Consider the following 26,108-nt stretch of genomic DNA (forward strand, 5'->3'; position numbering starts at 1 on the left):
ATGATACTTCAACCACTTTAAAAAATCATTTTGTCAAATGAGTCAATGAATCTTGTTTCTATCAAGCTGAAACTACTGAATGTAACGGCTTTGGTAAAGTCATATGAACATACCTTTTGTCTATGAATTAATCATGTTTTCAGGCAAAAATCCAGTCAATCTGAATTGTTAGTAATGTGTGAAGTTATTATATTTCTATCAGCTTATCATAGAATCACAGAATGGTTTGTGTTGGGAAGGATCTTTAAGATCACCTGGTTCCAACCCCTTTGCTATAGGCAGGGACACCTCCCTCTGTACCAGGTTGCTCAAGTCCCCATCCAGCCTGGTCTTGAATGTTTCCAGAGAGGGAGCATCCACAGCCTCTGTTTTGTTTTTAATATTTATGTTTAATTTGATATGATGAAACATAAAATATGTTTTGAAATTACACTTTGAATGACCTTCCTCTCTCTCTTTTTGTCTTCCACCTGTGTGCAGAGGATTGCTACTTCAGGAAAACAACAGGTTTTCAGAGGCGTTGCATTACTATAAACTGGCTATTGGTAGCAGACCCACATTAGCTTGTAAGTATTTCAGCTGGACAAGCTTGCATAATATTGATTAGTGTTTTAAAGGACATCTTCCTGCTCTTTAATGACAATTTTTTTTTTTCCTCATTTTTTTTTTTTTTTTCATTCTGAAAGTCAAAGGAGAAATTTCACCCTTTCCAGCTGAAAACATTTTGTTTTACTGTGGTGAAATTTTACAGTGGTATTATTTACTGTGGTAAAGAGAAGAAGCAGATAGGGATTTAACACTGGACAGCACAATTAGAACTTAGAATGTTTCTGATCTGGGATAGTTATCAGTAGATATTTCTGCCCAAATTTATAGACTCCTGTTATCTCTTTCCTATAGCCAGTCTCTGATTTTTATAGCATGTGGTGTAAGAGAATAATGTAAATATTTTTTAAGTCTTTTAATTTTTCTTTTCTTACATGGGAAAAATGGAAGTAGTCCATAAGATGTTGCCCATGAACAGTTCCAAAATTAAGTAAATGCTTTTTAAGTTATTTTTCTGTAGGTGAAATATTGAATCTTCCATGTGTGTGTGTGTGTGCATACACATACATATGCATGTATAAATATGTAAAAATACCAAGTATTCAATATTTCAAGCACTGGCACCACATGCTTGATACAGAGGAATGACACGGAGCACACAGCTTAAACAGTGATTCCTTTTCTCTTTCCTCAGTTTTTATAGCCTCTATTTTCCTTTTCTTACTGCTGAACATTTACACTCTCACCTGTTCCTCTCTATAGGAGCAATTGTTCTATATTATAGAAAAGCCAAATTAGATAGTAACAGGATCTCTTTCTGATATTACTTTAAAAATATGACATTTCTTTCCATCTTCACAGCTGCCTATTTAAATACTGGCATCATCCTGATGAACCAAGGGAAGACAGAGGAAGCCAGGAGGACATTCCTAAAGTGTTCAGAGATCCCCGATGAAAATTTGAAAGATCCTCATGCTCATAAAAGCTCTGTTACTAGTTGTCTTTATAATTTAGGAAAACTTTTTCATGAACAAGGACAATATGAGGTAACACTCCAGATTTGTCTATAATATCATGCCCAAATAGTAGCCCACTGCTTCCATCCAGATTGTCAAAACACAGCACAGGCATTAATTGACTGAATTTCACCAAATCATGATTAGTATTCTCTGCAGAGAGTATTTATTCTCTGCAGCCATGAGTGGGAAGATGTTAATTTGCAGTGTGATGTTCTGGCGTCAGAATTGGTATTATCAGTGATCATGTCTGATTATGTGCTAATTCATTCTTTTTGTCTTTGTCCCTATTGCTGGAGAAAGAATTAGGCTGCTACAGCCCAACTGAACTAATATATATTGGCTTTTGACTTCAAAATAGCGTGTCCACCTTTAGTTATTAAAGTGCATTAATGTTTCCAAGAATTAAACTTAGTTGAAACGATTCAAAACTTCAGTGATTAGAAGCATCCCAGCAGGTTATGTATGCTAAAATTCTAGTGTTCTTTTGAGGTAATTTGGCCTAGGTGCTATATTAAGTTGAATTTTTTATAGGTAGTTGTACATGGCACTGAACACATCTATCTCATTTACACATGCACATGTGACAGCTGACATTCCTTTCCACTCTCCCTAGGAAATTTTTAAAACTGGTTATTTTCTTGAGTTTTCACTTTTTACAGTATTTGAAAGAAAGTCATTCTCTTTGCTTTGCCAAGGATGCTTCAGCACAGGAGTTACGCGTGGCTTTGATCCATATAACTCTTTCTGACTGTGACAGCTAACTTGGTTGTCTAAGATTAGACATTCACGAGCTCTACGTATTCTCTATCATCTGACTGCTGAATCCAGCTCTGACAGATGCAGTTACTAATTGGTTAAAGCAGGCACAGACAGATAATGCATCCATGAAGATAAGAGAACAGCAGCGTATTGCCTGCATGGCTAATAGAGTGTAGAGTCAGAGTGCAGTGCCTTGATGGCGCAAGAGATTTCAATAATTTAAAACACTGGGTTTCCACCTGGTGGTCATGACATTCTGACCCAGGATTGATCATGCATTTAGATTTTTCAGGCACACTTCAGTTGTCTGATGCTGTGGCTATTTGATGAGATGATGTGGAAAGTGGACAGACTGACCAGTAAGGATTCGAAGTGCTGAATGAATTATAGGTACATAATGAAGTAATTCACAGTACAGCATGTTTGTGAAGGGAAAATGGTTTTGGCATTCCTAACTATAGTCCATCTCATTCTGTGGAGCAAAATTTTGCTTGTGAGTATTATATTTTGTTATTCCTTGGTGGTAGAAAATGATTTCTTTATTTTTAGGTCACTTACTGTAGATTAGTCATCAGAAAATCCTTTGTCTACTATTTGATATTATCCCATATTGTCTACTGGCCTATATAATTTTATGTACATTCATAAACTCACAAGTCTTCAAGGAATTTAAAGAAATTTTCCTTATATTTTTATGTGGGAAAGGAGTCGTATCATTGGAACTGATTTGATCTCTTGCCAACAAGTTTCACTGAATTTTTATAACTTTTTGCATGAGAAATGTGAGAGTTCTGTGATATTTATGATGCAGATGTGTTTTCTCTCTCTGCATCTCTTTATTTGGAGAAGATAGATTGCTTATAATTTATATGTAAAACTGCTTTTGAAATCGGTCCTTTACTAACGATTTGTCCCATGTGTGTCTTTCTCTTCAGGATGCCCTAACCGTTTACAAAGAAGCAATACAGAAAATGCCAAGGCAGTTTGCACCACAGAGCTTATACAACATGATGGGTAAGTATATTGTTACTGCTTCAGAATGAAGTAGCTAATAATAACAGAATAGTTGCTTTCAGTAGATAATAGACAAACCAGGTTCAAGAACTTACATGCCAGCAAATACAGTGCTGTGTGAAGCATAGTAAATGCCGAGACTGTCAACTGTTGGATATCTAAGAGTGTTTTTAGGGTTTTTTAATCTCTTATTTATTTATCTTTGAAACTGAATTTGCATTTTCTTTATAGAAAAATGGAGTGAAAAGTGACCTTAGTTATAACAAAATTTCATCTAATATGGTAGTATTCTTAATAAGATAGTATTCTTAATCATTGGACTATACACCAAATACATTAAACAAGTAACAAGAATATATATATATATATATATATATATGTTTTATTTGTACTGTTCAGATCTGCAAAAAAGAGGAAAGGTTCTTAATTGTTACTGAGATGTTTTAAGAGGAATTATTGTTAAAAAAGCATGCGTTTCTGCTAACCCACCTCAGTTTCTGATGAGGTAGATTCTGCAAGCTCTTATCTGAGAAAGAAGCAGTCTTAAGATGCCTTTCAAATTGTTTAAAGTGGAACAGTAAAAAATCCATGTAGAAGCAATTAGGTTCCCTCATGCCAAAAAGGTAAGGCTGTGTGTTGGTTAACACAGCTGTCAAAGGAGGCATCACTCACACTTATCTATTTATTTGGAAAATTTATCTTTCAGTAGCTCCTTAGAGCTACATGGAGCTGGACCTGGGAAAAGTACTCTGAAACTCTGGTTGTAACTGATGTTATATATTTGCAAATCTCTGCAAATGCTAAAATAAATATTTGTCACTGTGACAAAGTATCTAATGTCTTCTTAACAATTCATACAGTTCAATGCAGATTTACTTCTTCCTAAATTCAGAGCTCTACTAGATTAATGCAAATGTCTAAAATTTACACTTTTTTTTTTTTTTTTTTTTTTTTTTTTTTTTTTTTTTTTTTTTTGTAGAGTCTTGGCTGAACTATTGCTTCATCATTTATATTTATCAGCATTTACTGATGGATTTGATGGGGTTATCTACAGCCATAGCTCTGTGGGAATTAAGCATCTGCTTATTATTGGTGTCCTGTAGTGGCTTTGATGTACTGCAGGGCTTCAGCAAACCCTCAGAAGTTTGATTGCCCTCTTTAGAACAGATATGTATTTCATAATTCTGATAAAAAGTGCTGTCAGAAGTACAGAAATTACAAGATGAAAACCAGTGCTGTTACCCACATCATGGTTGTTCGTTATCAGGCTTGTGTCGCCTGTTTTCTTTCTTATGAATAGGTGTTCCCTTTAGAATCACAATGACCTAAAAGGTTCTTTAATATATTACTTCTTTTTCTATTGGTTACTTCTTTAGATTCAGGAGGCCTTTCTCAGCTTTCTTTATCCTTTCCTCAGTCCACAAAGTCTGAGTTCACTCTACTTCTGGGATTTGCATGTATTAACTCACAGAGTAACAGTGAGCACAAAGACCAGCTCAGTCCTTTGCCCGGGCTTGGCTGGTGCTACAGATGCTCCCTCCACTGCTCAGTCTGTGTGCTGGGCTTCACTGCCTTTAGGCAGCCACAAATATCATGGTGGCATAACAAGTCAGGCCAGTTGAGCTTACTATAGCCTCTTTTGGGCTAGTATGGGACTTTGTAACATACAGCTTATCCTGGACATAGTGTATATTTGTATTTTGGTTGCTGTTGTGATTGCAGCTTTTGCAGAGAAGCCAGGGCTTGCTTCATGTTTGTTGCTGAGGTGTGGCTTATTGGCTCTATTGCAGAGGCAATCCAAGAGGCTAGGTGAAGAGCCAGATGGTGACTTCAACGGTGCTCAGTGCAGCTATGCTAACAGCCTGTTTGTTTAAAGCTGTCCTGGGTGTGTCCACCAGAACATTCATACTGCAGTTAGACAAATTGAATCAGACTGTTCTCTCCTGTCTGTAACAGTGTAAAGATCAGATGGAATATCAGAACTGGGTAGCTGTGCTCTGTTTGTCTGGTGGAAAGAAAAGATACCTCTGGGGAGTAATTTAGCCCACCTGTCTTAAACGCTTATTTTAGTTTATATGAAAAATTCTCTGCAAGCATTCTTCTTCTGTAAAAGGAGCTGAGATGGCTGGCTTAGACTTGCTAGTTTGACTTGGGTGAGATAAATCCTAAACACCAATTCAGTCACCTCTTTGCATTGAATGTGACAGGAGAACAAGGCAAACATATCCATAATCAGGAGCGCATCTGCTCTGCGGTTCCTACAGTGCCACTGGGCACTAGAGAGCTGACTGGATTGTTTATTTCTGTTTTGATGTTCAAGACAAAGTTATAAACACTCACACCATAACACTACCTTTGATATACAGCGTTATATAAATTTGTCTGGCTACTGCTTGCCTTTAATTAGGAGACTTTGAGGCAGTGAAATAGGCCAGTCCTGTCTCATGTGCCTGGTGCTACATGAAGCTGTCTCTGGTCTGTGCCCATTCAGTGTGCTGAGGAGGAAGGGCAGGCAGCTGGGGTGTGCTCCTTACCTGCGCAGGAAGGAAGAATCCTTCCCTGTCAAGACATATTGAGAGAGTCTTCATGGCTTATCATGGAAACAAAGAGTAGTTACAGTTTGAGGATTATCTGTCTGATGCAGCCATCACTATGATTGATGTATCCCAAGTATTTGGCAATAGCTTTGCTTGTTTCAGTGTCAGATATTGGCATGTGATCTAAGGAAACAGTACTTCCTTTAATTTCTAATAACTTTTTGATTTTTTCATTGAAGATTTTATGAAGACTTTTTCCATGTATTATGTAGATGGAATAAATGAAGGAAAATAAACAGAAGATGAACTGTTTGAATGAATCAGGGTTTGAGCTCCAGCACTCCATGTGCGGAGGCATTAGCACTCCGGTTGTGCTAAGCCTTTACACCACCTGCTTTCCCTGTTTGTCTTACAGTTCTTTTCCTGCACTTGCTTCTATTGGCCTTCTGCTCTGCCAGGCCCAGGGACTCATTCCTCTAGCGTGCCAATCTGTCCAGCTGACTCATTCTTCAAAACTCAAAGTAAATTCCCGGTTAACCAAGGAAAAAATATTGGGCTTCAAGAAGCAAAGTATTTGTTTGATTTTGCATTTTAATCATACAAAAGGCAGGGCCAGAAGACCGGCATCAAGTATTCTAAGTTTGTGCATATGAAAAGTTGCAGAGTAGATTTTGGTCTCCTGTTGCTGTGATTTATTTTGCCAGGTGTGCAACAACTCAGCTAAAGAAACCATATGTTTCTCTGGCTTTGTACCAAGAAGTCAAACTTTTTTTTTTTTTTTTCTCTCTCTTTTTTTTTTTTTTTAATTTAAAGAACTCCAAACAGCTAAAAATTAAACTCTAAAACTAGAAACAAAATAATTATTCAACAGGCTCTGTAGGGTTGGCTTGATATTTATTTTCTCTATGTCATATTTCTTTGATGTAAATTAAAAAGTACGTACTAAGGTTACACAGATTAATTTGCTTGGCATGACAGCATGCACTACAAAGGCCAGAGTCCAGATCAGCTGCATTAAATAGGTAATATATTTTGTTTAAAGTTTCAATTAAAACCTAGGGTCAAAAGATAAAATAGTCCCTGTGGGATCTTGAACACTTTAATGCCAATATTAGGATTGCTTAAGGATCAGCCTTTGCTCTCGATGTCTTTTGCGTTCTTGAAACCTGATATTATACAGTTGATTGTATTACACTGCTTTTAAAACCACACTGGCCCACCTGCTACAGTAATTCGTACTCCTGCCAGTGAATTGGTGTGAGGTGGGGCACAAAGGCTTTATTTTAATATTGCAAACATAACAACAAAGATGCTGGAGTGGTGATGTTCAGGTTTAGACTGGCAAGATAAAGTCATAAAGATAAATGTTGTTATCACACTTCATCTGCTCTTGCTGACTAATGTCTGAATGTCTGTTTTCAAGTACATTTCATACAAAGTTTTTCAAACCTTTTTTTTTTATGAGAGGAATTGAAGTTACAAAAGAAGCTAGCATTGCAGGAATGAATATTGTTAATGATGCACAGGTTAGATTACTCCTTGCTAATCTGCTGCATTGCACATGGACAGAAAACAAATCATACTACAGTGAAAACCAGGTACAGAACAGGAAAGAGGAGCCAGATTTTACATCTGGTACAGAAGTTTGCATCATAAGCATGGAGGCTTAGCATATTGAGAGATTTTTTTGTGTTGATGATTGTAACATAACCATCACTTACTTGATTATGCTTTTGAGTGGATGTGGCTATGTGGCTGTTTGTACAAACCTGTTAATATTGTTAAGGCTCCTATCCTATTTGCCTCCCCTCTCCCATTAAACGCTTTTTTGTTTGTTTTTTTTTTTTAAATCAAATTACTTTTAAATATTTTTTAGTACTCCAAGAAACATTTTTGTTGGCATAGTTTTACAGTTCATACTGTACAAGGCTTACTTGTACCAAAGATAATTAAGCTGTGAAATGGGTATCCCGTATCATATCTTGTGCAGTGTGGTGCCTCCACTTGTCTCAGCTCCAACCATCAGTGCACTTACTATGTTCCCCATAAAGTTTTGCTGGTAATTGCTTACAAAATGATGTACATTACAAACACCTTTTTTCTTGTTAGATAAACTTTGTTGTAAAAAAAAAAAAAAAAAAAAGGATTTATTTATTTATTTATTTCACATTAACTTTGTTTTATGATCTAGAATACAAATGGAGTTCACTCTGGTAGTAAGAAGTGTAAAAGATTTTGTTCCTTCCTTCCCCCTCAGGCTCCATTCTAACCCTACACAAACTTTGCAGACTACTGTCGTTCGTGTCTGCTGCTCAAAACTGTTTGTAAATCTCCAGGCTGATTGATCCTTTTCCTGTTTTTTCACTTTATTCACATTAGGGATACAAACTGGGTATGAAACTTACAGCACTGAGTTGCTGGGGGAATTGTAGACGCAGCGTTTGAGACAAGTTGGGGGTTGTTGGTTCTCAAATTTTCTTAGTTTTCTCTCCTTGGGCCATTGAACTATAATTGTGAAATGCTTTTATTTTCTTAGACAGTATTCTGAAAGGGACAGGAGTCTAAGCCAATCATGTCTTTGTATTTTAAACATAAAAAATTTCATGTGAAAAGAGGCATTTGTACACTAAAAATATAGTCCGATGCTGAAACTGGACTACAGAAATCCCAGTTAGGCACGATTCTAATGGAAAGTGCTTCTATAAAGCATGTTTTATAAAAAACAACAACCTATTATGGTAAAGTGTCCACGGTATGCTGATAAAAATAAAAAGATAAAAAAATTGAAGAGTGCAATCACTAGTTCAGTTATGAATTCTCAGTCAGTTTGTACCCTTACAGATTACTGCTGGTTGCACATTTGTTGGAAATTGAAAATGGTCTTATCTGTCTCAGGTGAACTCAGCGCTGCCATTTCTGTCAATATTTTCCATTCTCTGTAAGACTTTGTGTAACAGGAAACAGCTGTGCTAAGTCCATACTGTTTTGTGGTGCAACTCGTTTGTTTTACCCTTCATTTATATCTGTTTTCCACTTCAGGTATTTTCTTTCAAAAGTAGATTACTGGTCTAATTAAATCAGATCAAAGGCTTTGCTTTGGCTAATTGAGGCCTGTAAGAATCTGCTCAAAGTAAATGTGGATTGACTCCCATCCATCACAAACCTGCTTAAAATACAGTGCATTTCTTGAAATATTCAAGATTATTCTGTGAAAGAAAAAAAAATACAATATGCTTAGTCTATGCAGATCATGATGCTCATTAAGCTCACATGCTTCAGCTGTTTCAGAGAGGATGTGCATGCACTGCATATTTATCACCAAGACTGAATCTCTTGTAGCGTATCCTACACATCAATACACTATAGCAAACTATGCTCCTAGATTTATTATGTTATTGTATGCACTGATACCTATGGGAAAAAAAGAAGGAAATTTTATATGCTGTGCATTTATGTTAAGTGCATCTGCAGCCTTAATTTGCACAAGAGGGCTGCATAGTTGCATTGGGAAGGATACAGATTCATTATGGTATTGCAGTACACAGGAACAGAGGCTGCCATCTTTTTTGTCTAAGAGCACCTCTTTATATTCCCAATTCAAAGAAATTATGGAAAAATGAAATGTAAATTATGACTAAAATTTCATAGCAGAGCTTTTCGTTTTTGTAGTGCACCTCTGTCTTCTTTGTTGTTTTGAGTTCTGCTCTGTTCTGGACTTTTCTATGTTACAGTTTTAACATCCAATAGCTCTGTGGCAGATAATACATGCAAAGATGATGCAAAGCATATTTACCCTGCATTGTCTCCTTCTACAGAGAGGTGTTGTTGTTGTTTTTTTTTTTTTTTTCAGCTACCTTTATAGCAATGTCTCTTGTCCTAAGAGAAGAACTACAGAAAAATTTATGCTCTTAATCTGAAACTGTGAGTGTGTGGCACCCACAGAAGCACAGTGCCTTTGCAGACATGGTTCCACTGTACTCATTGCTGTGTTTCCTGTGAGGAGATGGCTTTGGCTTAGGTTTTGTTGAGGTCTGGCTGCTGTGGTACTGAAAGAATTATGTTATCTACAATGAATTAGAAACCAAGCAAATCAGAAGTCAGCAGGTGGGAGGTTAATCTGGAACCACATAGATAGGTATGGGAAGAAAGATGCTTTCATGCAGATGGCACTTAATTTTGACTTTTAACAATATACAGTACATAATAAACCTACCATGTGTTTTCTAATAGGAAGCTTTGCATAAAACTTGTATTATACTTCATTATCAAGTATGAAGTCAGTGTTTCTGAGGAAACAGGTGGGAAAAAACTGATTCTCTCATTATTTAATATAAATACTTAATGTTTACTTCTATTGTTACTATTTATTTATTCTTAATTAATTATCCAGGGATAATTTTAGCATTTGTTGTTTCTGCTGTATTTTTAGAGATGATCTTCCAATCCCCAAAGAAGAAACATAGAAAGTTTGCTTTCTAAAATTTTAGTCGTGTACTTACTTGAGTACCAGAATTTTTGTTACAGTGGCATAAGTCTATTTAAAGGAGTGTTCACTACTCATTCTCTTGTCACAAAGTATTAATGGATGTTTTATTGAGCTATATATACACTCCTTTAAATAGTGTTTCGGTTGCATTTTAATGTGCTTTCTTGTACTACATTAGTGAGAGCTACAATTTAATAGTCTATGTTTCCCCTTGTGAAGTAGGCCAAGAAATTCATATATAAATAACAGAAATGGGTGTATAAATAATCCTATAAAATTGAGACATTTTTTGAATGACTATTTATCTTTTTTACTCCAATTGCCTGTTGAATTTCTTGCCACCATTCATTGTGCAGACACTGCTGCATGTAGCTGAATATTGATATGCATTAGGGAACTGAGCTAACTCTCAATTTGTCTTACCATTCCTACTTCCATGAATTTCTTTCTGTACTGTGGCCTTTAACGGAAAAGTAGAATGCAACTTTCTTAAACTTCACTGATGTTTTTGTGTGACCTTTCAGATTTTTAACATTAGTTTTGAATGATATTACAAATTAAGTAACTGTTAAATACAGAAACTTGCTCACATCTACCATTGGTTTGCGTATTTTCTGCCAACAGAGTCCATTTTTTTCCTAACGACTCAACCATTGATGTTGCAAAATCATCTAAATAAACACTTGTAACTGAAAATTATTGTTCTTATTTGAACCTTTCCTAGAGACGTGAATACATCCCAAATGACAGAATCCAGATCATATGTGTTTCCTTTGTAATTTGCTGAAAAACAAGATGCAAAGCTTTTTATTAAAACTGGAGAAGGCTAACAAATAAAATCATAGCTAACAAATAAAATCATAGAATCACAGAATCACCAGGGTTGGAAAAGATCTACAAGGTCATATAGTCCAACTGTCCACCTATCACCAATAGTTCTACGTCCCTCAACACAATATCTAATTGTCCCATGAACACTTCCAGGGATGGTGACTCCACCACCTCCATGGACAGTCCATTCCACTGCCTGACCACTGTTTCAGAAAAGTAGTATTTCCTAATGTCCAACCTGAATCTCCCCTGGCACAACTTGAGGCCATTCCCTCTAGTCCTATCAGCAGTTACATGAGAGAAGAGGCCAACCCCTGATTCACCATGACCTCCCTTCAGGCAGTTGCAGAGAGTGATGAGGACTCCTCTGCACCTCCTCTTCTCCAGACAGAAATATTCCAGCTCAATTAGCAGCTCCTCATAAGGTTTGTGCTCCAGATCTCTCACCAACTTTGCTGCCCATCTCTGGAGATGCTCAATGTCTTTCGTGCAGTGACAGACCCAAAACTGGACACAGTACTTGAGATGTGGCCTCACCAAAGCTGAGTAAAGAGGTACAATTATTTCCCTCCTCCTGCAAGCAACACCTTTTCTGATACAAGGCTGGATGTCACTGGCCTTCTTGGCCACCTGGGAACACTACTGGTTCATGTTCATCAAAGTGTCAGCCAATACCACCATGTCTATTTCCTCTATAACAGTCTAGAGGTCTAGAGGAGGTGGAGTCAAGCTCCACCCCTTCCTGGAGCACAGCTAAATTACTCTTACCTGTGCTCCCACAGCTGACCTGACACTTGCCTCAGCTGATTAATCAGAGGTTCAGGCTGTGATTACCAATTTCCCATACAAGAGGCTTATCAGGACTCTCTCATCAACAGAGAATTTCCTTTAAAGATTTTGAGAGAATAAAGTCCCTTTTTATACAGACTGGCATTTAGATTGATATTGTCAAAGCTTAATTTCTAGTTGCATATCATCTCAGATATACCCTCAAAGCAGTGTGCTAGCTTGTAAACTATTTGAGCTCTTAAAACCTATTAAAAATTGAATTTACCAGTGCTCTGAAGATGTTAATCTCTCCTTATATAGGAATATATTGTGGAAAATGGATGAGAATCTTAGATTTTCTGAAATTTGGCAGCATATTCTGTGCATACTACAAGCAGATAACAACTCCATCTCTTATGGCTACTTATGTTTCTTTTTAAAGGATCCAGTTGCTAATTTCTTGAAACTTTGCCAAACTGTAACAGGTTGGACTGGAATTTTCCACATAAAGAGAAGAAAAAAGCAATGTGTTTTCCTTATTTCCTGTATCCTAAGTGAAGCAGGAGCCTCTGGGAAAAATAGCATGCAATCAAATAATTAAACTTTCTGCCATAAAGCAAACATCCAGGAAGAAGAGCTAAAGGGAGCATATAGTTTGAATTCAGTTTTCTTTTTCTTCCCCCCACTCTTTCAACACTTGATTTCTTGACTTTGTTTTGTGCATAATAAGATATATCGTGCATAACGTTATGCTACTTATTTGTGAGTGTCAGCACAGAGGAAAAAAACTTTCATAAGAGAGTTGCCCTTGGATAATTTTTGTTGCCCTCCTCCAGACCCTCTCCCAAAGAGGGAGATGCAGAGAATTAATTTGAAAACTGCTTTTCTTCACCACCATGTACTTGTTGATACTGCTTATTTCCAACCTTCAAGAGATTGGATTGTATTATTTCTTGGATTTGTTTTGTATTGTTTCTTAGCTTTTTGTCCCAGTATAGTAAATCTTTTCTCAGAAACTTAAAGGCTGCAATTCCCTATTCCACAATACCTCCTTCTGCCATCTTGTTGCTTGCCTAAGCTGCTCAGAGTAAAGGGTTTTATTTTGAAAAAAGTCTAACTTAGATCTTTTGATATGCAACTTCCTAATTCTATTCAAGCAATTTCAAAATTAGAATGCTGTATTCCAGTTTAATATTTTTGTGGCAGATGGCCTAATTTGACTACCTATGGAGATTAGGCTTTTTTGTATTTTACTCTCCCTCCGAAATGGTTTCAGGACTGCTTTCTTAACATTAGCTATTTATTTGCCTATTTAGTAAATAATAAATTATAAATGAGATAATAAATCTATGGGAAACTTGAAAATTTTGGGGGTATTCTCACTAGCATTTGTTTTGACCCTGTAGGAGAAGCCTACATGAGAATGAACCGTCTGCCAGAAGCAGAGCGCTGGTACGTGGAGTCACTGCGATCCAAGAGCGACCACATCCCAGCACATCTCACCTATGGAAAGCTTCTGGCTCTGACGGTGAGTTAATCAGCAGCTCCTGTGAATCTTTGGTGTAGATGAGATGAAGGGACAGAAGGACTTTGGCCTGAAAATTACTGCAGTGTTTCAGATCTGATTTCTAATGAAGGAATTTGATTGTGTATGGATTATTTTGTTGTTGTTGTTGTTGTTGTTTTTTTTGTTTGTTTGTTTTTTTGAAATCCAATCCTGAACTATCGCAACCTCTGTGTGAGAAGAAACAGTTATCCAAGAATTGAAACTTTGTAATATATTTTTTTTTTTTAAATGCCTTCTTTATAAATAATTAAGTCATAGTGCTTGACCCAGATTTGTTGTGGCAATCTATGGCAAACATAAGGGTGTCCCCTGGACTTTGCAAATTACGCATGCTTACTACCTTTTGTTTGTTTGCTTGTTTTCCCATCCACATTGCTGGTTGTTTCTTTTTCTTCTCATTCTTTTTTCTGAGAATGTTATCTTTCCTTTCTCTTTCTTCCACATTGGCTTTCATTGTTTGCTCCAGTAGTTCTGTGTTCCCTTTCTGTTCTCTTCAATCTTTTTGCTAGGTTATTCAATCTTTATACTTCAGCCTGATTTTTTTCCTCAACTTTTCACTGGCTATAAGCTTTTCTCTGACCTTGTTTGTGTTCTGTCCAACCTTTAAGCAAAATGTGTCCTTGGACAGAGGGTAGAGTTCAAGTTAAGAAAAATAGTTTGGAATTAATTTTGGCTGATCCATTGCTGTTACAACAGAAGACTTCTACCTGAGAAACAAGTGACAACATAAATAGAAAGAATTAAAAATGGTTCTGTGTTGTCACATGATATCCTGTAGAGAGTTTGATAAAAGTTGTCTGGATTCGAGTTTTCAGCTCCTAATGGAAGGCAAGCTGTTAGTGTTATATCCCCACTGCACATCAATTTCAGTCTCTGGAAAGGCATTTTTACTACAGGTTTTAATAAAATTTCCCGATCCAGGTAAAATTTCTCAGGTATTCTTAAATGCATGTACACACTGTTTACCTTCCTCTGGGATAAAACTGTTAGTAGGTTATACAGCAAAATTTCCTAATTTACCATGCTTTTCCAACAGATCTCTTTACATCTTGCACCTAAGAGCAATAGCAGAAAGTTTTTATTATTGTTTTCTTTTTATATATTTGATACAGAATTTCCAATTTATTAGAATTACTATGGGGAAAGAGTTTTCTCAATTAAAATCCATATCTTTCTTTCTTTCTCTCACTCTCTCTTGTTTTTGTTTGTTTTTTTCTACACCTCGTAGCTCTACAGTCAATTCTGTGCATTTTCTGAACTGCTAAATATATGAGTTATAGGAACTGTTAAGGAAAATCTTACAGTTATTCTGGAAAAAACATCTCAGTTTTATTCAAAGTAACAAGACCTCAAAATCTGATAACTTCTTAAAAACATTATGAATCATTAAAAAAAAAATCTTAATTTTCTTAATTTTGTTTTCTCATTATGAATGTTCAGTTATAGGTTTAAACATAAGTGGAATACCCAAACTATGGGAAGGAAGTGATGAACTGTGTACAAAGATTCGTAAAGTAGAATTGAGGTGTTTACTTTTCTGCAGGGTACTTATGAGGTAGATTTTGCCCTGAGGATCTGAATTATGCTTGTGGAAGAATGTGTCTTATTAGCAAAAAAGGCAGGACTAATACACAGCTTTGAAGTCTGTTCTAATAACAGCAGCATCAACTGAAAAAGCATTGCTGATGTCTGTTGGACCCATAGTAACATCTTTATAAACACAAGAAAACACACTGATATCAATGTAATTACAGGTAGTCGAAATTTTTTCAGGTGGATATTTCATTCATGAAAGAAAATGCTGGTTTGTCTTTTGTGAGGTGGAATTTCATATTTGTTTCATTTAATTCTTTGAGTTACAAAGCCTGAAAAGACATTCAATAAGAAATTGGACGATGAAGAGATTTGGCAGTAGAGTATGAATTTTTGTCTCCATGTTGGTCGCTTGTCCCTAATCAGTTTTGCAGTCTACCATCTGCTCAATGAGTCATATTAAATGAGTTTTGAGTAGTTTCTAATATTCTAGCCTGTACTAGTTCTAGTTCCCATCACAAATATATGATGCCATAACTGACATCCTTCCTACAAGTCTGCATAGACTTCCTTGAGATTCAGTACTGCTAAGAACTACTCCCTTTGGTGTAGTTATTTTAGACCGTACTGAAACAGAGCTACCACTGTGATTTACTCTTCAGTTAAGCTTTGCTACCTAGGCTTCTGGTCATATATTCACATCACAGCTGGTGTATTTATGAGAGAAAAAATTCTACTTCAGTAAGTTTTCAGATGTTAGAAGAGAGATGGTTTATAGGCTTGTTTCTTCTCATCTGTCATCTGTTTTTTTGGAACTAAACCTTCAGATTTTGTGCAACCCTTTGTCTAAGTGCTGAAACCAAACTATTGATAATGCTTCTGTGTCTCTTTCCCAGGAGAGAAATGTGAGATAGCTGATAAAGTGAGGGATGGGAGAGGGTGCTAATATAGATAGAAAATTCTTTTTAGTCAGTAAAATTGAGGGATGAGGGGTGAGAGGACGATGGTTTCAGACAAGTTCCAAAGTTCCAGCCAAAGGCAATTGTACAATTAAAAGAAACAAACAAATAGCAACAACAAAAGCAGTAAAATCTAACCCATAAAGTTCACAAATTCAGCTGTTTTACTTCCTGACTTAAATTCCAATAAAGTGGCTTAATTTTAACCTTAGTCTTTTGCTTTCTTAAGCCTGCTGCCAGTATTAATGCTTGCTGAGAGCAGCATGGCATAATTCATTTATTCTCTTAGTGACAATCCTGACATCTGGGCCAGCTTCTTGTACCTTCTAAGTCTTTTTACCTTCCAACGAGGAAATATGAAGCTGACCTGTGCCCAGTGTGTAGATTGCAGAGATTGTAAAATTGTTTGTTCATTATAGCAGGCTCTTGTTTCCCAACTTTCAGAAAAAGCTTTTCAGGTTCATAGACAGGGACACCGATACAAATGAACATTCTAGAATGTAATCCATTGTTTTATTCATATTATCTGGCCTTGATTCTGTCAAACATAAGCTAGCATCTCTGCACATGAAAAAGTATGTTTTCTAAATTCATGATTACCTGTCATGTCTTTTTTTTTTTTTTTTTCTTTCCCTTTTCTTTAATAATGGATTATACAACACACATAAAATGAAGGCAGTGTATACTAGGTCAGTTTAGAAGCTTACTAATGAAAACAAAAAGTGTTGTTTTTCTTTTTGTTCCAACTTGAGTAATAATCTACATGGGCAGCCTGGTCTATTAAGTTTACTTTGAGCAGATAATTAAATAAGGTGGTATCTCAAGGACTTTTCCAAGTTGAATTTTTCTATGATTCTATGTAACTTGTTTTGTTTTAATGCTGAAGGTAGTTCCAGTTCACTAAAATGCGTTGTTCTGAATAAAGGCCCAAGTATACACGTAATTTAAAAACTTATTATTCTCTTTTATTGAAAAGTGATTTCAAAAGTGGATTTGCTCCTACTGGAATGGGTTACCTTTTGTAAAGTAATGAATTGCATCAGTTTTACAGCTTTAAAAAGATAAATCACAATTTGTCCACCATGATAAAATTAAAATGATTGCAATTATGCCATGAATGACAGATACTAATTCATGTCATCATCTCTATCCATTTGCATGCAGCTACTGCTGCTGCTGCTCCAAAGGAGAATTTAAATTTTAAACTCACATTTTATGAGAGATTAAATGAACAGCAAGCAAAAGCAAATTCTATTCTATTTACTTCTTTTTTTGCTAATTCTCATGCTTTTGTATATGCTCAATATGAGCACATGAAATTTATAAATTATTTCATTCATAAGCTTTCATATAGTTCAGAAAGTCTTAAAAGACAACATTATGTTATTTCTGTGTGAGTTTCTCTACCTTGCCAATGACTATCACTGAGTTTTAGTAAGACGTATGTTTATTTCTGGGAATGGTTTAACAAATAGTTTGAAATGTACTAATTAACAGTGTACATGCAAATTCTTGAAGTAATTTTTCTGATTTCTTTTGAGGTTAGAATTATGGGAAAATTGATAGTGCAAGGTGTTACGAGTCCAGTCTCTAACAGGTCTTTAGGCAAACCTGAAGAAATAATATTTTCTTCTGTAAAGGCAACATAATTTTTGTACATATAAATCTGAAAATGTGGACTGATGCAAAATTGAGGAAACCCAATAAAAGTAAAACATGAAATAAAAATCTAAATAAAACCAGCTTCCCTTCAACACCTCTCAAAACCTGCTGATGACTACTTCTTGTCCCTCAGTAATAATTGGAAATGTTAGATGTAGCATTTCTGTACAAAACCGATCCTAGTTAAACATACTTTCATATGTAAAGATACATACATAAAAATCAAAATGCATTGTTCAGCTTATTATAACTGGAATTTACATTTTAATATAAACTGTATGCACAGAACACAAAGCACACACACACACAAAGGTATTAATTTGTCATTGATTCTTGAAATATCTAAGTGTGTACCTAAGTTTAGTGCAAATGCATATCTCAAAGATCGTTCCGTTTTCTGGGTACAAGAAATGATAGGTGGACTTCTGCTGTAGATGCAGAAAATAACTCACTTAATAACTTAAGGCTCCAGAGGAATGGCTAATGAATTTACAGTCTTACTGCCTGGTATTATAAGTCCCAGGTATTTCATGAGCCATATATTGGATAATGTTATATGTTTATATCTGTAAATTACAGCTAACTAGGCTGCAATTTTCCTGAAAATATATTAGAACAGTAAAAAAAAAAATGGTGGTTAAAAAGCAGGTACTTAGTATCTCAACCAGTAGATGAGCTGAAAGACAGACAGATGACAGGGGCTTGGCTTTTTTTATTGTGCATTTTTTCAGAAGTGTGGTTGTTTAGGACTGCAGTGCTTTAACATTATAAATTTCTGATCATTTTTCATATCTTTAACTTGTTATGCTGCATAAATTGCTTGAAAAGTATATCTGTCAATATGACATGATAGTTAACCTAGCTGGTCTACAGTAGTACATATGTGTCTAGAGTCATAGCATCTGGGTCTCATCCATTGCTTAGGTAATTTAGTTTTTATATAACAAAGAAAAGCATTGTTTTTGTAAAAGGCTTTACAGTTGTGAAGCTCCTGGTTCTAAGATAAAAATGAGTCTGTCAGAATGACAGTACCATGTGAGGCCTTGAGCATATGCTGTAATTCTTTTTCCATTTTGTGAACAGACTTTCCAGGAGAAAAAGGGTGGGATATCATGCTGGAAAAAACAAAACAAAACAAACAAACAGACAAACAAACAAAACAAAACAACAAAAAAAAAAAAAAAGAAAAAAAAAGAAAAAAAAAAAAAGAAAAACAACCATGCGTAACTGAGGCTTTTACAATGTTATTTTCTCCTCTCACTTTAATATGTTCTTAGAGAGAAGGCTGAGGAACCCTCCCTTCTTTTGGCTGGCCTCTGCCATAACGCAGTGCAAGGATGTTTTAGTAGCACTACTTGAAGCTTTACTTCAATTATAGATGTATTTGAAGATTTGTCTCATCTGTTCTGAGTGAAGTTGAGCCCACAAACCACCTCTCATAGCTTCCAGTAGTGCTTATAATCATTAATGTACTTAGGGACAGTCCCATATTGTAACATTTATCATGTCACATACAGAAATTACAGGCTTTACTGTATTTCTTTAGAAAAAAAAATTGCACAGTGTTTCTTGCGTTTTATGCGGCTCCATGCAGTGCTGTTAATCTCCTTTTTTTAATGACTTGGAAAATCACCCGAAGTGCTGTAAGAAAAATTTACTTTGCCTTGTAAAATTTCTATGTTACAGCTCCAAACCATATAAAATTAGTAATAATCAGAGTAGAAGTTTCTTTAAAATCTAGAATATTTTATTTTAAAACACTTTCTCCAAAGGACAATAATGATGACAAAGACTGGTAGAAGCTGGCACTGTTTTGAATTAAAATTAACAGAAGTACTGAAGAAATGAAAATTAAATATATATATTTTTTAAGTTTTAGAATATTTACTTTTCTGTGGGTGGTGGTGTTCTTCCCTGCTGCTGTTTTTTGCTTATTTTCCTGACAAACAAGAGACCAGAAAGTTATGTTGCCATTGTTGGTTAACTGCTAAATTACTGAGAGTGCTACTATAAAATATCCCTCAGAATTCAGTAATTGATGTAGTCCTTGGAAGTCATTTTAAAATAAGTGACAACTTAAAAATAAATGGAAGGCAGGAGGAATAGAAAGACACGGGACAGCATAGGCAAAGGGGAAGATAGCACAGTAATGAATAGATTAATTCAACAACTGCTATTTCTGTAATTATTTGCTTGTTCCAGCATGGAAAGGAAATCCGTGTTTCTGTTGGAAAGCTCTATTATTTTTTATTTCTCTGTTTGATTGCTACCAATTGCTATTGACTTAACCAATTGGAAGGAAGCAGGGGCAAAGCAGTGCAGTCATGAAGTCAGAAGAGTCATGATTGTTTCTAAAAGTTAAATTCAAGTACGATTCCCTAAGACAGTTTAATAGGTCTTCTAATAATTTAATAATTCATGTAAATCATATTTTAATGGTTCCTCTAAATCAACATAATATGTATTTTTAGTAATACTTCTTTTAGGAATGAAAAATAAATGACTACACGTATATAAATCTTCCACCTTTGAAAGGGCATTTTCTGAATGATAAGGTGAGCAAAGCTGATGGAGATTTCATTTTGGGAGGCTAAATCTCTTGTCTGTTTGCACTGTATCTAGGAAGATGTTTTAATCAAAATCAGATATATTACTTAAACTCCCATCATAACCAAGTATAAATGATGCTGAATCCTTCAGTAGGCTCTCCTCAGCAAATCCAGTGGGGCCAAACAATGGCTGCTTCTACTTCTCTGCTGTGTTTGAATTCTCTTTGGAATCTGACACAGACAATGTAATTTTTCTTGCCACTTTAAATCCCTTGTGGGTTAAAACCGTTCCAAGCACAAAGCTTGGATTTAGTTCTGAAATTTGCAAAATGCCAGAAGTTGTTTTTATTTGCAATTTAAAAGCAATTTGTTTGTAAGGGATGGGCAAGTCCCCCTCCAGTGTGGAAAGTCGTGTTTATTGACTTTAGAACCACAAGGCCTATTTTAATTAGGTTTTGTTATCTGGTGTGTCTGAAGCATTAACACCTCCAGGCAGAATGTCAGGATTTCCGAACTACAGAAAGCTCAATAACTGGCATCTATTGGGCTTGTGTTTCTTCTGAGGTTGGCTGCATGCTGTAAGTATTGTGCCCAGAGATATACTTTTCAGCCCCCTTAGGACACGTTTGGCTACACGCCAATTATAACAGAACTAATTGTAAAACGTTATTTTCATTTAAATAGAAAATATCCATCTAACTAGTCGGTAAATTACTCTGGTGCACATATTCATATATGTAACCCCCAAATAACCTCCTTCAGGGATCTCATCTTCTGTATCTTATTTCTAACTTCCTGTAGACAGGAAAAAGGGGAGCCCTAAACTCCTTGCTTTACTCAACATAAATTTAAAGCTTGTTACAGAAAGCACCGCTGACACAGGATGAACTGCTTTCATGAAAGAGAGATCTTTTTGTTAGGTTACATGGCGGGAAATAGCTGCCAGTCACCTGTTATTACTCCATGTGTAGTAATTTTGCCAGTAATCACAGAAAAATGCAAGATAGAAGCCAAATTTACTCTGGAAGAAATTCATGGGGTTCAGAGAAAGTGGTATGTGGAGATGGTGAATTTATGTCCTACTGAATTGCTGGTGAAATATGAGTAGATATTAATATACTACTTTATCAGAAAATATAAAATGTGGCTTACGATGGAATGGAAAAGAAAAAGCAAGCACCTAATGTGGAAATGTACTTAACATTTCATTACATATTCTTGAAATAAAATAATCTAAAGCTTAATGACCACGGTGAACATTTCAATATAGGTCTAGACAGTAAATAAATCACAATGTATGGAGTGAAATGTATTTTATTTTTGAAGTTTACTTAAGACTGTGAACAAACTCCCTTGGTGTTAACAGTGATTTTAAGTGAAGTAAATAAATTTTAGACTTCTAGTTGCCCAAAAAGAAATACTGAAAATTAAACATATATTTTAAGTGACCTTCAAGAAAAAAAAGAAACAAAAAACAATAAAACAAACAAACTATGCTTGTATTTCTTTTTTATATTATATTGAATGCTTTGGTAAAACCAGAATGTTTTTTGTATGACCCATAAAACAAAAAAATGGGTAGGGAATAGCTCTAATATATTATTACTTAATCAGATACATACTACTTTACTTGAAGAAAATATCACCTTAATATACTCAGAATCATGCCCCAAGCCAGTGAAGTTATGAGCTGTGCTTTAGATTCCTAAATCTGTATGTAAGCAGTGATGTCACATTCAAAAATGCTTAAGCTCCAGTGGATTCCCACCAAAGTCAGTGCTTAAATCTCTGCTCTTTGGTTATCGTGACATTAATTATCCCCATAGAGGTAGCCTCAAGAACCCACTTTATGTTATTACTTTCTAAAATAAACTTGGGTCATATAAAATTCCACTGACTTCAGGAGAAACTCAGGCCAGTGTATTTTTTAGTCAGCAGAAATACACCTATGTGTGAAGGAGGGATAGGGTAATATATCTAGATAAAAGTGAGACACTTAATGTGCAAATAGTGGTTCAAACAATATCATGACACTGCATTGTACTGATTGTGTGGAGGCTGATTTATTGAAATAACCAACTGGATTACATAAACAGTATTCATATACTTGCCTGTGTAAGGATCGTGGTCCAGTGAAATGGCTACAGAAGAGAGCATCTGTTGTGATTATCATGATCATGACATGAGAGCATCAAATAAAGGTCATGTGAATGTGTCACACTGGACAATAAATAAGAAAATTGCCTCACATTGACTGTCAGATAAACATTTGCATATGGTGAATTATTAGATACAGGCTTATACACTAATTTCCTCCAAATTTCTTGTTCCCATGTACTGAGTTTAATGTACAATAAAGAGAAATGATATTGTCTTGGATTTATTAGAGAGCCATAACTTGGGAGTATCAGTGTTAGTATTTGTGATGTTTCTCAATGTGATCATCTAAAGAGGTGGGGGAAGAAGCTTTTGTTTGTAGAGATAACATGTTTTACAGACCCACTGATATTAGTTGGACAATGCTGAAAGAAGGGCTTTGGAGGGCTGTAAACTCCACCCCCAACAGCTGTCTGTTTTGTTTTATTTTCCATAAAATATAATAAACATTGCAAATGTTGCCTCATATATGCGTGTTTTTCTGGAGCAGCTGTTAATCATTAGAAGTCACTACTTCTTTGCCATGTCCAGTTATTTTTATTTTATTATGGTAAAGATGAGATGAAGAGGCAAGATTGGTCTCTTTACAGCACGGGAGAATAGAGACTGAGATAGATTTTGGACCTGCAATGTGAATAATGCAAGAACCATGTATTTCAGTGGGATTAGCACTTCACGTGCAAGACATTCCCAAATAATTCAGAGTGATAAGTGAATAGTTTTGGCAAAATGGGGAAAACGAAGAATCTGCTGATTTAGATGCTTACATACTAGATTTTAAATTTATTTCTTAATAGTAGGAGGAAGAATGAAGATCTTGTATGTCAGTGACAGAGTGATGTAACTCTCTAAAAACTTTCAAAGAGTTTATTGCTAATTTACTCACTTATACATAGTTTAAATTGTGTTTTTACCATCCTGTGGAAAATTTTATGAAGCAAAAAGAAATGGTTGAGAAACAGATGTAGAGGTCTGCAGTAACTTAAAGAAAGCTGAAACAAAGTCACAAGTTCAGGTCAAACATTTTTCCCCTCCTAGCATACTCTGTTATTGAGATGCATGTCTAAAGGGAAACAGGAAATATCTAAAATAACTGTTTATTATGTATTTAGTGTCTGTATTTGTATCAATCTTCTATTAAGAAATGCTTGCCCATAACTCAACTCATTTTATTAAAAAGGGAATACTTGCCAAACAAACAAACAAACAAAAAAAAAAAAAAAAGTTGGAGCCAATTTGGGGAATTAAAGTCAACTGCATTTGTGATGCAAATTGCAGTCACATTATTGCCAGTTAAAGCTGGTGCAACTAAATTGCAGAGTGAAGTCTCTTGTTCATTTTGGAGAATGATGAATATTTACAAAATTTAAACTTGGTTTAAAATTGCAGAGACCACCTAACTAGTAGAATCACCTTGCTGGTAGCCACTGTATCATCATAGTTTACACAAGAGGGTTATTCAGAGCTGCTCAGCTGTATTAGTCTTTTCCAATTTTATTAGCATCTCAGGGTTCTTGGGCCTCCAGCAGCCTGAAGTGCACCAGCTGCCTCAACATGAATTCGGCACAGTTCGCCAACAGTGAGGAAAGAATTGGAGAGAGTAGAAAAAAATAGTAGCTTTGTCCTCAGTTTTAAAATATTTTAAGGATAAATGGAAGATATTTTTCTTATCTGTCAGCTGCTCTTTCTTTCTCCTGATAATCATATGCTTTTTGTAGGAAAGCCTTTTTTAGCAAATGCCTGACCATATTAGTAAGGTCAGACCCATTGTCTGGTCTCTAGGGAAGAAGCAGCCAAGGAAACAAAGCCCATCTTAAAAATCAACTTCCTGAATTCATATTTAAATACTTAACTGTTTTGCTTCTGAAGCCAGAAATCACCAGCCTTTCTGATTTAAGCCCGTGTGGTGTGTGGAGAGAGGATATTTATGAAAGCCAGGACAACTGGTGTACTAGAGCCATCTGACAGTCAAATTTACTTTTTCACACTCAAGGTGATAACCACTGGCAATTCATCCTTATTTGTGCCTGGGAAAAATAATCAAGTTTTCTTTACTAATAGAAAACTGCTGGAAGTTTGTACACATTATAGGTATTAGAGTAAGATCCAGATTTGTTAAGGGTACAATGTCAGCAGAGTCTTCTGAGCTGATTTTTGAACTTTATTATGGATGCTGAATGGGAGAGGTATGAATTACGGATTCTTTCCTCAGCAATGAGATAGTGATTCGTTGTTTTATGGTCCTGTGTCATTATGTCTTAGTGAGCTGAACAGCCATAAATATGCCAGTGCTTCTGTGCGGAGGATCTCCATTATGGCTTGGACCACCTACTTATTTCTCCTGAGGAATTCAGTAGCTGTCTGATAGCACCTTTTCATTAGCTACTGACCTGGACTGGATGTGAACTGGTGACCAGCAGGTGAAAGGCATTTTGTATCCCATTATTAATCCTTAGAGACATCGAGTCCTTCTGTTAAAATCTTATGAATAACATATTTATCCTTCAAATAAGTCTGCTAGCATGCAGTTGAAAACTTATATTTTTTGCTTTGTAAAGTTGCCAAAGCATGTGGTTGTGCATATACAACTGCACACCTCCTACCAGAAATTGGGAGGTTTCCAGTGGCTCTTAATGCCTACATCTGTGTGGGTCAATACACATAGCAGTGAACATGCACACAGAATGCCTTCTTACACAAAGTACTTTACAGCTGTTTAAACAATTACTGTGGATTTTTGTTAAAAGCTATTTTTCCCCCTTATACCATATGTTTTATTTAACTCTAAATCTATATGATGGGAAAGGACAATTGCAGGGTTGCCATCTTAGTGTAACTACACAGTGCCTACATTCTGTTATGGAAGTTAGATAGTTGAAAAAAGTTTGTATGTACTAAGGGTTGTAGCCCAGTACTGTCAGATGATTAGATTTTATATTATTTGACATGGAATGAAAACTTATTAAATCTGTGCTGAGGTATAGCAGCAAACAGATGGCACCAAAGAGGACATTTTTAGATAATATGATACGAGCTTCCTTATAAGGCAAGACAATGTTTTTATCTTTTCTTTTTTCCTCCCACAAATGTGGATAAATGAAAATAATGGTCAACATGAACAAATGGGTCTCTCCTGACCATTTTTAGTTAGTTTGTTTTATGTCTTGGGTAATGTAATGTAAGATTTTCCTCCCTTTTCCTGCTAATGAGTGTTTGGATCTCTTAACAGCTCAGTCCTTCTTTTGATAATATATATACTGGCACCTGTCATCATTGTGTACTCCAGGGCTCATGCTCATGAACTTGGGTGCAATGTGCCATTTGGAAAATGCCAGAAAGAGGAGCAGTCAAGTATTTTTGGTGATCACAGTAAATGAAAATTAATCATGTTTGACAAATGTTTGTAGCCATCTATTTCTGTAGGCTGAAGTGACATAATTTTGACTGCATCCAGTGAACTGTTCTTTTATGTTCTAGAAATAGACACAGAGGCAGTGTGCAACCAGCTAAAACTAATGATGATCAACTGTTTGGGAAAAAAATAAAATTAAAAAAAAAATCTGCAAATATTAATTCTGACAATATATTCTGATAAATGTGCTTGGTGCCTGTTGTTTTGGAGCCTCGAGGCTGGGCTTACGTATGTCATAGTAACTTTTGCCAGGCTAAAATGTGCCAGTCTTGAAGTTAAATGTGCAAAATTCAGTGTTTAATTTTAAGT

The 26,108-nt window shown here is 35.7% G+C and overlaps 1 protein-coding gene across 3 annotated transcripts in view; it reads left to right on the top strand.

Annotated features, from left to right (window-relative positions):
* The window catches only part of TMTC2 (transmembrane O-mannosyltransferase targeting cadherins 2), a 243,499-nt gene that overhangs the window by 175,275 nt on the left and 42,116 nt on the right, over positions 1-26,108 (top strand). For all 3 annotated transcript variants that reach the window (XM_072335783.1, XM_072335789.1, XM_072335797.1), the window contains 4 exons: positions 481-566; positions 1,408-1,592; positions 3,260-3,338; positions 13,367-13,488. In XM_072335783.1, the coding sequence (XP_072191884.1) occupies positions 481-566; positions 1,408-1,592; positions 3,260-3,338; positions 13,367-13,488 (472 nt within the window). The remainder of the gene's footprint in view (positions 1-480; positions 567-1,407; positions 1,593-3,259; positions 3,339-13,366; positions 13,489-26,108) is intronic.

The sequence above is a fragment of the Excalfactoria chinensis genome, chromosome 1 (genome assembly GCF_039878825.1).
Source record: "Excalfactoria chinensis isolate bCotChi1 chromosome 1, bCotChi1.hap2, whole genome shotgun sequence".
Taxonomy (NCBI): Eukaryota; Metazoa; Chordata; class Aves; order Galliformes; family Phasianidae; genus Excalfactoria; species Excalfactoria chinensis.